Genomic DNA, 12,509 nt, shown 5'->3' on the forward strand with positions numbered 1-12,509 from the left:
AATACTGTTGGTAAGGGGGGGAAATCGGGTTTACCTATAGCTCAATTTGCCTAGCTCGAACAGTTAGAGCTTCCAGGCAGCTTCCTACAGTGCTACACTCTGGGGGCATGTTCATGAGCCCCTATGTTCATGCTCCCAGAGTGTCCCAAAGTTCCATATTTTTCCATTTTTATCATAATATTTCCATAACATCTAATTCCAAAAATTCCAACAGCTACCAATCACCTGAGCTGTGGGCTTGATTTTTCCTGCCGTGATTTCCGTGACAGTTGCAGAGTGCTTCCTGGGTAGCGGAATTCCTGTAACTCTATCTGTTTGCTGTACACCCTTAAAGGTTTTAGTCCGTCTTCAAAATTCAGAAGGTACTCTGCAGACCAGAAAAAAAATATGGTGTGTCACAAATATCTGAATACCATTTGGATAATATGTATATCAATTTAGAGTTGCATGTTAAGGTATAAGTATACATTGTACATTTATATTAGTGAATTGTTTATGCTTATGGTTAAAGATCTTTAGTTCATGTTCTAAATGTTAACCTACCAGCGACAACATCAACTGACTTATGGGAGGGACCACAGTAGAGAACAACTTCTTTCTTTTCTTCAGGATCAGTCACCGCCAGTCGTTTACAGAATAAATATGCTATGTAGGCTCCAACAACAGTCTTCCCAGTACCTGTACAGAAAATGTTTAAATAGACTTCATTATTGTTGAAAATGACAATGAACCACTTAACCACATTAATTTCCATAAGAATCTGTGCTGAAAAATAAGCCCATAGTCACTGAGTCTTCAGAGATCAAATGTATAATATATACGTCTTACCTGGTGGACCTTGTATTAAGGTGAATTTGTTGTTGACAGCACGCACTATAGCATTTTGCTGACTCTCATTCAGATCAGGAAGTCCATACATTATTAGAAGATCCATTTCTTTCAGGATATGCCACTTTGGTATGGGCTCAGAGACTTTCAATTCATAGAGAAGACATTATTTTATTGTTACTTAACAGTGAATTGCTCTGGTCAAAATGGGTCGTTCCAACTAAAACTAAAACTTTATTAGCAATTAACACTGTACTTAAGACTGTACATGTTTGATTGGGTAACAATAAGCCATAACCCATGCATAATGAAATTGTTAAACAATTGTTTATACCAAAACCCACAAATGTCATGTGTCAATAATGATCTCACCATCTCTCTTGATATCCCATCCAAGTGCAATATTCTGGACAAGATCATTTGCCTTCACAATGTTGTTAATGGCATTTTCTGTCCGTCTGTCAGATTATCAAAATGCAAAATAAGGAGTTTCATTATTTAACATTGTATGCTTGTACCCAAGAATGTTATGCTTTATGTTTGTTTCTTGATTGCTACTTTGTTTCACTTCATAAAGAGAAGTGAGCACATAAAAACATGGCATGGTCAGTAGCGATGACAGATATGACCGGTGTGTGTGTGTGTGTGTGGGGGGGGGTAACTTGGGGTGTTATAGTATATCGATGTGGTACTTAGCTTGTGAGAAGGATGGCCACGAATTTTAGTGATGCCAAATTTAACATTAGTCTAGACTAAAATCTACCGGCCCAATTTACATAAAATTGTCTGGAAATGTAGCATGGACCACTTGGAGCAGTTCCTAAAGTTAAGTATATAACATGTGGGGACCATGACTACTAAGGTTTCCAACCATCCCGAATTGTCCGGGGCATCCCGTATTTTGGGTGATTTTGATTTGTCCCGTCAGGGACAGCTCCAGTCCCGAATTTCAATCACAGCCTCATCGGCCTTGTCAAGTTGTCAATGGCCAATGGTACTGTAGGCTACTGTAAATGCATCTGGAACAAAGTGTCCAGTGCCGCCACTACCACCACACACACTTTTCACTGTGCGTAGGGCACCAATATACATACTATGGCGTCAGTTAGCTGTTGTAATTTTGCCAGCGCATAAAGAATGAAAACGAGCAGATTCAGGAATCGAGAGTGTAAATACAGACACTGAGGGGTGAAAAATAATCTTGTGGTGAATAAAACTGTTATCATAACCGTAACAATTATGATTGAGAGCACAGAAATGACATAGGCATCGGGCCTCTCACCGGCTCTGTCTTCTGCTCGCTCTTGCTTTCAGATTTTCTACGCTCTCTGTGTATTTTTTCCAACCTGAAACACGTCAAGGATTATTTTTCACCCCTCAGTTTCTGTATTTACGCTCCCGATTCCTGAATCTGCGCTTGTTTTCATGCTTTATGTGCTCACATAATTAAGTCAGCTAACTGACACCATATACACCAAGGGACAGAGGGGGCACCACAATTTAGTCAGAGTAGCTTTACTGCAAACTACTTTTCACTCTTCTTAAGGAACGTTTACAATGTCAAAATGCACCAACAGCATCTTACATAAGGATGATAGTTTTTGGGTCCTCTCTCAGTCTCCATTATGCAGCAGATCTAACTTGAACGTTATGCTACTCGTTTTAACCCATTTACTCCTAAAATGCCTGCTAAAAACGCCTATAGAATCCTATGGCATTCTAGACTAAATAACCTTATTTCCTGAGGGTTTTCTGAAAACATACTAAAAATTGTCAACGTCTACCAAAATTTTATATCTAAGCCTCTGTAGCACCTAGAAACATGAAATAAAAAGCATGCTGCGCTACGCAGCATCCAGCGGGAGGGTCAATGTTGCACTACGCAACATCCAGCGGGAGGGTCAATGTTGCGTCATGCAGCATCCAGCACGAATGGGTTTGGGAATGTGTCTGAGTGTGTGCACAGGGTGGCAGGGGGAGAGAGGGTGACAGGTTCCAGCTGGCTTGTTATTGTTGATAACTGATCTCTCCTTTTTAATGTAAGAATGAAGGTTGTTTATACCAACTTAATAGTATGCTTATCATTGTTGATATTGTGCTATAAATGTGGCACAAACAATATTACAGTTTGTGGACTAGCCATAGCCTATTTGAATGGAGCTGGCAAAATATCATGAATACCATGTAGACAATGCTCTTAAAATGACAGTGCACCATTTATAAATGAGTTAAACAGCATCAAATCGGACCTTACATGTAATTGTACTATTGTAACGGGGCTGAATGTGTTATCAGGAACATTAACTGATGGTAGGGGGTGGGGCTGGTTAATAGTGTATGATTACCAGTGTTGGGTGTAACGCGTTACAAAAGTAATGTAATTACTGTAATATATTGCTGTTTGCGGTAACGTGGTAATGTAAGGCATTACAAAAAAAAATTGGGTAATATTTTACTCGGTACAAACTTCAGTAACGCGCGTTACAATGCATTTAACCCGAAATTAAGTGGTGTTTTGTTTTGATACATATTCGCAAACACCACGCGAGAACAACAGAGGAGAAAAAATCAGCGCAAAATAGTAGAACGTTATCTCCTGATACTGGTTGAATATGACTGCTGCAGCAGACTCCCAGGCGGACTCTATTTGCGGGATGGACATAAGCCTACGCTCATTATTTTCAGCTTGTCAGAGACAAGGCTATGAAGAACATAACAGTTAGTGCACTTTGTGTGCGAAACCGCGAAAGATCTCTCTATGCCTCGCGAAATAGCACAAGTAAATTAATGAAACATCTAAAGTAGTGCCACGCTAATCTTTTTGATTCTTGATAAAAACACAAACTATGCTGTTGTGCATGTCAGCTTTGTGCTGTGAACTTGAATTGAAGAGAATAACGGGATAGAAATGCAGAAAAAGATTGTGTAGCCTCGCAGTGCCACCGCTCCCACCACGCGCATCACGCACTTTGCGTTGGGCACCAAAGGACAGAGGGGGCACCCAAATGTAACCAATGAATAGTAGCTTTATTGCAAACTGCGTTTCACTCTTCATCAATAACGTTTACAATGTCAAAATGCACTAACACGATGTTACATGCAAGTTTGATACCTTTTGGGTTCTCTCAATCACCACGTAGTACTAGAATTGGTGGGTCTTCAATCATTCGTTTTCCAAGCATTTAGGCTACATGAAGCACATGATATGCTGAGTCGACTGAAACGTATTCCATTCAGATAGCTAGGTGGATACCAGGCTCATAATTCACTTGTATTCGCAAAACGAAATGTGAAGCAACATGTCATTGCATACTTCCATTTCCAAAGCAATGAAGGTTGCTTCAAACAACATTGTGCATATTATTGTTAATATTGTGCTATCAATGTAACTCAAACAAATAATGCTTGTAAACAAGAGCTGGCAAAAGGGCATTATGACAACGTAAAGATCAATGCTCTTAAAGTGACAGTGCACCATTTATAGGTAAAACATAATTTCTTCAGAAATTAATGTTTAAAAACACACAGGTGTTTGAGTGTTTGAGTTATCATTTAAATGTCACTCACTCAAAGCCACTCACTTAGGGCACAGAAATGGCCAGCAGGCCACCATCTTGACATGTCTTTATTAAAGGAACCGTATGTAAAAAATGTATTTCAATTAATCATAAAATTGCCCTGATATGTCACTAGACATTAAGATATCATGTTCATTTCAAATACTTATATCCCTGACAACAGTAGTCTGGCCAGGATATTGTCATTTAAAAAGTGAAGTTGCAGCCCTCAACTGATGTTGATGTTGTCATGTTGTGTTTTGGCCTAATGCGCCACCCTCCACCTATCTACTAATCACAAAGTCAGTAGTGTTTCGTCATCCGGTTGCCAACTCTGCCAGTCAGAGGGGAGGGGAAGGGGATACACCGCTCTACAGTAATTTGAAAGTGATTGTACCAGTTTTGGCCACAATCTTACATACGGTTCCTTTAAGCTTTGATTTACAATATAGTAGGCTCTCTATTGATTTTAATGAGTAGGCCTAGGCCTTAAAGTTACAGTATTTCTATCACAATTTAGCAGACTTTGACCTTTTGTCGGTTTTTAACAAAATTCTGACTATGATTGTTCCTTGTATTGCATCATGAGCACTGCGCCTATTGCATTCTACTGTTGTTAGCCTTAAGCCTAGCTCACTCATTATGCTAAACCACATCTCCCTCCATTGGAAGAGCAAGCTGCATTGAGCGTAATAAACTGCATTTAGAATGGCAAATCCATATTTCTAGATATTTTGGTGAAAGTAACTTAAAAGTAATGCAATAGTAGTGTAATGCCTTACAATTCAGAGACAGTAATATTATAATGTAACAAATTACTTTTAAAAGACAGTAATAAGTAATACATAATACATTATGATTTTGAAGTAACTTGCCCAACACTGATGATTACGTTGTGGTGTGTATGCGGTTTGTTGTGCTCTTCTACAGGTGCATTCAATCGCCCCTCAATGGCAGACCTTCGCAGTTGGTGGCTGAAAGATTTAAAATGCCAATGGTGGCCTTTGACTGAGAGAATTCTTGGTGGCAGTAGGCACCCGCAAGGACTACCACCGAAGCCCGGAGAAGTAAAGGGGGCTCGGAAGACACAACGCACCTGGGGAGAGGCTATATATCGTTCTATCAGAGCGGCGTACAGACCGGAATACAACGCACCCAATATATCCACGTTAAGGGAAGTAACTTGACCATCGTTCTATGAGTGAGAGGGCTGTTATCGCGGCTGTTGTGGACGTTGATTTCTACCCCTTTCCCCTGCAGTTCCGGAGACAGCTGAATCGAGCGGAGGAAGACGGCGAAAGAGAGGCCTACAATGCACTCTATGTATTGCACTAAAGGGAAGTACTCATATCGTAGCCTACCACTATTTGTGCGAGTGGCCTAACTTCGTGTCAGTGTGATTGCTGATCACGGTTCCCCCCCCTTTCCACAGCTCTGCTTGTGTCTACGAAGAGGCGTGTGGGTCTTGAAAGCGAGTGCGTGCCATAAGGAGAGGACTATTGGGAGTGTCGGGTCTGGACTGTTCACCGCGGCGGCCATTGAGTAGGCTAGCTAGCTTCGAGCGCTGGCAGCTACTACGTGGAGGAGTAAATCGCTGGGTCGTGAGTGGTGCATGGACTGTTCCTCTATAGCCCTTATTAGTCTTTTCCTTGTACGAACTAATATTACCAGTTGTCTAGCCTTATTATTATGTCCGGCTGCCCATGGTGCTAGATAGGCCTGCTATGTGATCCTGAATCTGGTGATTGTCTTATGCTGTTAAGTGCTCTATGTCTCTGTGGGCCTATTGCCCGTTTTGTCTGAGTGTCACGGTAGCTTAAATTTGCTGTGTTGCCGTGGTATTCAGTGCTCTTATGATTCACCGTGATACTGTTGGCTTGTATGGCCCTTTACGTTTGCCGTGAGGATTGATAATTGTGTGCTGTGTTACATAATAATTGTGTGCTGTGTTATATGCCGTCACACCGTCAGGCATACCCACATTGCGTAGAGCATTATAGCCTGAGCTCCCTCCTCTAGAGGGCGCCAGAATATGGTATTTACATATACTAGGCTATTGATTTGTTTTGTAGTTTCAGTGCTTCCAAACTGGTCCTATCCTGTAAACAGGCTGTAAACTTACATGGGCTATTGATTTGTTCTGTGACCCTTCGGTTCTTTCATACTGGTCCTATACTGTCAACAGGCTGTAAACTTACATGGGCTATTGATTTGTTCTGTGACCCTTCGGTTCTTTCATACTGGTCCTATACTGTCAACAGGCTGTAAACTTACATGGGCTATTGATTTGTTCTGTGGCCCTTCAGTTCTTTCATACTGGTCTTATACTGCAATTGGGTTGTGAACTTCACATAGGCTATTGATTTAATCTGTGGCCCTTCAGCTCTTTCACACTGGTCCTATACTTTTAATTGCTTACAACTGGTAATGTACTGTTGTGTCGTATATGAACCGCTCAATTTTTAAGATAATTTAATAAAACTGTTTTTTATAAAAAAATCCTTCAGCGTTGTGTGTGTGTGTGCCTCAAGGGTCAACAGTTATAACCTGCTTTCCGTTACAAATTTGGCGTAGTCGGCAGGACCCTTGACGTACACACATCATGAGTAATGACGAGCAGCAACCGGCAGCACGACCCCAAATAGTGAATGCTTTTATGCCTTGGTTTATGGGTGCACCATGGGTTCCGAGGTTTAGTGGAGAAGGCGAGTAATATAGGTTTATAGAATCAGGGCCCAGGGGCTGAATGCAGAACAACGGGTTGACTTTGTGTTGAGTGCATTAGAGGGGAATGCTAAAAGAGAGGTGGCACTGTTAGCGCCAGAGAAACGTGACTCTGATGTTGCGATCTTACAAGAATTAGCACTGCTGTATGGAGGCCAGCAACCAGTGGCTCAATTGCGCATCCAGTTTTTTAACTGCAAACAGGAGTCACGGGAGGCTGTACGGGCCTTCACCCTCCGCTTACGTGAGTTGCACCACAAATGGAGAGCGAGAGAACCCCTTGCAGCTGGGACCGATGAGGAGCTTCTTCGCACTCAATTCGTCATGGGCTTGAGGTCTGGCCCAATTAGTCAGGAGCTGCAGAGACTACTCCGCAGGACCCCGACACTCACTTTTGCAGAGGCCTGTCAGGAAGCAAAGGCGCTAGAGAGGGAGCAAGGCCAAGCCGAAGGAGCCCAAGTCTGCCCAACCTTCGCTGTAACACCAGGGCCTCCAACGTCAAAGCCCACAGCGACCACAGATTGGCAACAGATGAAGGAGACTTTGCGTAAAGAATTGCGGGAGGAATTAAAAGAACAGGTGACCCTTCTAGGAAAGTCCATTGTGGATGAGCTGCAGGGACTGTGGAAAATCAGCCCATCGGCACCCCCACTGCTAGCTGCTACTCCTCCCCAACCGATCGGGCAACCCCAAGCCAGTGCCACGCCCACTCCACATTTCTGGCCCCCACAGTCAAATACCCCCCAACGTCAAAGATTAGGGTCAGCCCCCCCGGGGCAGTCCTTCTATCAGTGGGATGCCCAAGGCAGAGCTATCTGCAGAGACTGCGGGGAAGCTGGCCACATCCAGAGATTCTGCCCTCGGCGACGTCCGACCCAGACGGGTTTTCGGTACTCCCGGTCACATCAGGGCATGTGAACCGGGAGGGGTCGCCCACTGTGCCCCCACAAAAGCCCTCGATAGTGGGTAGATGCCCCGAAGTTAAAGTGCTCGTCCAACAACAACGAATACCATGCATACTTGACACTGGCTCGCAAGTAACTCTTTTTAGTGAAACCTTGTTCCGGCGCCACTTTGGCGAAGGTAGTATGCTCGACCCGAGCAGTATATCGTGGCTGGCCCTGAAAGCAGCCAATGGGCTAAATATTCCTTATGTGGGGTATGCAGTTTTAGATTTTCAGATTGGGGGCATACAGTGGGTCCCCGTTAAAAATTGACACTTCATTCACGATCATGGTGAATGGTGAAATGTAAGTACAACTGCAGCCGCTTGGGGGCAGCATAGTCCGCTGTGGAGTTCCACGGTCGAACCAGACGAATTCGACAGCAAGGGCTGTGATTGGCCGAGTTTTCAGTGCGTTTCTCTGTGTTTTTAGCAGCCCCTGCAACATGCTAGTCCACTGTAGCCTAAGCCTTGTACATAATGTTAAACATAGTTTTGGATTCAGTGGCAAGATTTCTTGATTGTACAGTGTCTGTCTCTCAGTAATGTTTTAAAATGAGAGCTTCGTCAGCTGGCAGTAGGCTACTTTGTCGGTAGTCATGAGAAGTTCGCTTGCTAACAGAACATAAATATGCTGCCCAGAAACCTTGTGAATAGTTCTGATTTTTTTTTTACTACACTAACGAGGTTGAAATATAGACTTTGCCTACAGCATCTCCTTAACAGTAATGTTAACAAAATGACAGCATTCATATGACAAAGAAAAACGAATTCGGTCACTCAAGACTGTGCCACAGCAACCAGTGTAGGCTACAGTCCTACTCAATAGGCCTACTCGAAGCAGATAGCGTTGTCTGACGGTCGAGTGGGTTAATGCACGTATTTCCAGAACAGGTCTGCAACTTTCAGGCAGTTCTGAGTTCGAATCTAGGCAGGAGCAGAGCCATATAAAGGCCTATTGTTATCATTTTTTGCAAGGTGTTGCTCCTGGCAATACTTGTTTATAAGACGTTTGGTGATTAATTGATAGCTGTTTTTGGGACACGTTAAACGTTCTTTATAATGAGCGCATCCGGGGAGTAAAACGACTGTTACGCGCTGTTACAACTGTAGGCTACAATGATTGCAATACAAAAATATGCGCGTGTTAGTTTAGTTAGTTTTGTGATGTTTTGCACTTTTGCCTCATGTGTTTTCAGGTTTGAGGGCTTTTTTGGCAAGATTGACCTTGGTTAGACTCTGCATATGTTATTTCTCCGTATGGAAAATAAAGTCAATTTTCGACACACGTCTGTTATTAGTTCAATAAGTGTTGCTTGTTAAAACATGTGACTAGTGAAATAAGAAATATTTAGCCAAAGCCAAAAAGTGTTAGAGAAGGAGAGACGCCGGTGCAGCTCAGATGTCTTCTTAATTTTCTTTATTCTTTAGTAAAAGGTGCAGAACATTATTAAACTTTGACTAACGTTTCGATGTTCGTTAGTCAAAAACATCGACACATCGAAATGTTAGTCAAAGTTTAATAATGTTCTGCACCTTTTACTAAAGAATAAAGAAAATTAAGAAGACATCTGAGCTGCACCGGCGTCTCTCCTTCTCTCTAAAATATCTGTCCTGGCCTGGTTGCAACGGATTGTGGCCAAACGACAGAAGCGCGGAGAACCCTCCTTTGTCTACCAAAAAGTGTTACTTTGTGCCCCGCGCTCCCCCACTGCTTGTGAAAGAAGGGGATGGGGGAGGGGGGCTTAACGTGAAAAAGCTTAATGTCACAAAAAGGCAACGAGTCGTTTTAGGCTACAGGCCTTCATAATGGTAGGCTACAGGAAGTGGGGGGAGGGTATGGGATGACCAGAGCCGTCATCTATCGTCTTTCCAGGCACACAGCTTGTTATATAGCCTATCGACTGCCTTAACAGATAGGCTTTGCTCTTGGGTTTGGCCTTACAGCGAACTCAATGCTCTTGTTGCTTGCAGTTTGTTAAATAAAGCGATGCAGATTACATTATTTATTTCTGATTAATTGCGTCTTTTGATGTATTTTGCAACATTTGCTTGTTAGGCTGGGCTACTGTCAATGTCCTGTACAGGTCAATGTTCAACAATTGCTGGTGTAGGCCTAGGCTATTAATCAATTAGGGACTGTTCGTTATTTATTTAATTAAGGGGCTACCGGAGGAGTTTTGGGAGCGTTTGAGAAAAAACGCATGACCCTCCCCAGTCCCAAAAATGTATTGATGCCTTAGGCTACTGGGTCAATTTGGGAGCTTGCATGCTACGACTCCTTCCTTGAAATGCCTTGAAAAGGCTGTCGTTTGCACAATTTCACAAATAATCACAGGGACCGAAACAAACCTGTCAACTTTTCCCGGGTTTATCGCATATTTTAACTTTTTCCTCGCTGTCTTAGGAGGAGCTTCAGGGCCGTCGCAAGGGGATGCGAGGCCCTGTGCGAACTTGACAGATGCAAGGCCCTTTTCACTTACGTGCATGAAATCATGCGATAGCTTACTTTACACATAGCCAAGGCTACCGTCGGTGTATTTTAATAGTAGCCTAGTCTAAGCTACACCAGCTTGCCTTTAAGAGGGGAAATTCAATTGTATAGCCTATAACATTAGCTGAGTCACATATTTGGCCATATGGTGTTTATCATAGGCTAGGCTACATCACGAAACCAAATAGTGTAACAAAGGCGAACACTTTAACAGGGGGAATTAATTGGGCATGAATCATTGTGCTGAACGGTATTTGTCAATGAGCAGAAACACACACGACATTCAAACTATTGATAAGATGTACTGGTCTGTATCTATAGGCTAACATTGGACAAATAAATGACACTGACTCGTACGACGGAGTATTAGGGCCACACATGAAGAAAAAAATATTTTTGCCATGGCGAGATTAAACTCGACATTTCGAGAATAAAGTTGAGATGTCATGTCGACTTTAATCTCGACGTGTCAACTTTAAAGTCGCCATGTCGACATTAAATTCGACATTTCGAGAATAAAGTTGAAATATCATATCTACTTTAAAGGAACCATATGTAAGATTGTGGCCAAAACTGGTACTACAATCACTTTCAAATTACTGTAGAGCGGTATATCCCCTCCCCCTCCCCCCTGACTCGAGGTTGTCAACCCGGATGCCGAAACACTACTGACTTTGTGATAAGTAGATAGGTGGAGGGTGGCGCATCAGGCCAAAACACAACATGACATGACAAAACACAACATCAACATCAGTTGAGGGCTGCAACTTCACTTTTTAAATGACAATATCCTGGCCGGACTACTGTTGTCATTGATATAAGTATTTGAAATGAACATGATTTTTTAATGTCTAGTGACATAACAGGGCAATTTTATGATTAATTGAAATACATTTCTTACATATGGTTCCTTTAATCTCGACGTGTCGACTTTAAAGTCGACATGTTGACATTAAACTCGCAATACAGTTTAAACATAGCATACACAGTTTAAGAGCCTACACTAACACACAATATGTTACATGAATAATGGGCTTCAAATCAAATAGGTGTCATTTCAGATAGATTGCTAGATTGCAGATATTCAGATAGATTGCGTCTTGTCTGTTAACTACTCATTGCCGTCATCGTGAAGTGCTGTATCTCGCGGTTGGAAATACCGTGCACTATGCCGTTTAGGCTATATGGCTAGAATAATACATGTATCCAATGATATAATGTTTCTATACAAAATGCTATTTCACTCTGTTTTACATGGGTAAGGCCACCGCACTTTCAAATAACTGCCCTTCATGAACCACAGGCCATCACTCTCCATAGGTTAACTAATTTCTCTAAAACTGCTTTTCCATGTCTCACCTGCAATAGGAGGCTATAAAACACAGGTATAGCCTAAGCATATATACTATTTTGATCCCGTGAGGGAATATGTGTGCATGTATACTTTATTTATGCACTATGTGTGGTCGGGAGGAGGACAGCTTCATTCGTCCCTAGACATTCAGCAATAGGCTGTTTTGCATCCATTACAAACAAACAATGTGAAATTCTTGGGGAGAGCGCCTAGTAGGCTAGCCTATGCCTAGTCTAGTGCATAAGCATGAAGTTGAACCTTTAGATGAAAAACTCTCTTTAATAATAGGCCTACAATAAATAAATAAACCGCTAATGACGTTTAGGCTTTTGACCATCGCATTTATCGCCTGTAACTCCGTGATAAGGACCTACAGGACAGTATTTGGCTGAGCAACGAAGGTTAATGTTTTATGTTTTGTTCACATGATATAGGCCTATGTCTAATCATTGTTGCCGTCGAAGAAAACTGGAATGTTTAATTCGTCCTCCCTTTCAATCGTCTCGAGTGGTCGTTCTCTCTTCAAACTAATTTTATTCTCAAAATGTTGAGTTTAATGTCGACACGTCGAGATTAAAGTCGACATGATATTTCAACTTTATTCTCGAA

At 42.2% G+C, this 12,509-nt stretch overlaps 1 protein-coding gene across 4 annotated transcripts in view; it reads right to left on the reverse strand.

Annotated features, from left to right (window-relative positions):
- Positions 1-12,509, reverse strand: part of LOC143104697 (3'-5' exoribonuclease HELZ2-like) — a 58,453-nt gene that overhangs the window by 16,685 nt on the left and 29,259 nt on the right. For all 4 annotated transcript variants that reach the window (XM_076268938.1, XM_076268935.1, XM_076268937.1 and 1 more), the window contains 4 exons: positions 1,201-1,286; positions 829-972; positions 544-678; positions 226-367 (listed from right to left, as the gene is read on the reverse strand). In XM_076268938.1, coding sequence (XP_076125053.1) covers positions 226-367; positions 544-678; positions 829-972; positions 1,201-1,286 — 507 coding nt within the window. The remainder of the gene's footprint in view (positions 1-225; positions 368-543; positions 679-828; positions 973-1,200; positions 1,287-12,509) is intronic.

Source organism: Alosa pseudoharengus, unplaced genomic scaffold, assembly GCF_046254945.1.
Source record: "Alosa pseudoharengus isolate Yale_2024_CS ecotype anadromous, Long Island Sound unplaced genomic scaffold, YU_APseudo_1.1 YU_APseudo_1.1_scf_5, whole genome shotgun sequence".
NCBI lineage: Eukaryota > Metazoa > Chordata > Actinopteri > Clupeiformes > Clupeidae > Alosa > Alosa pseudoharengus.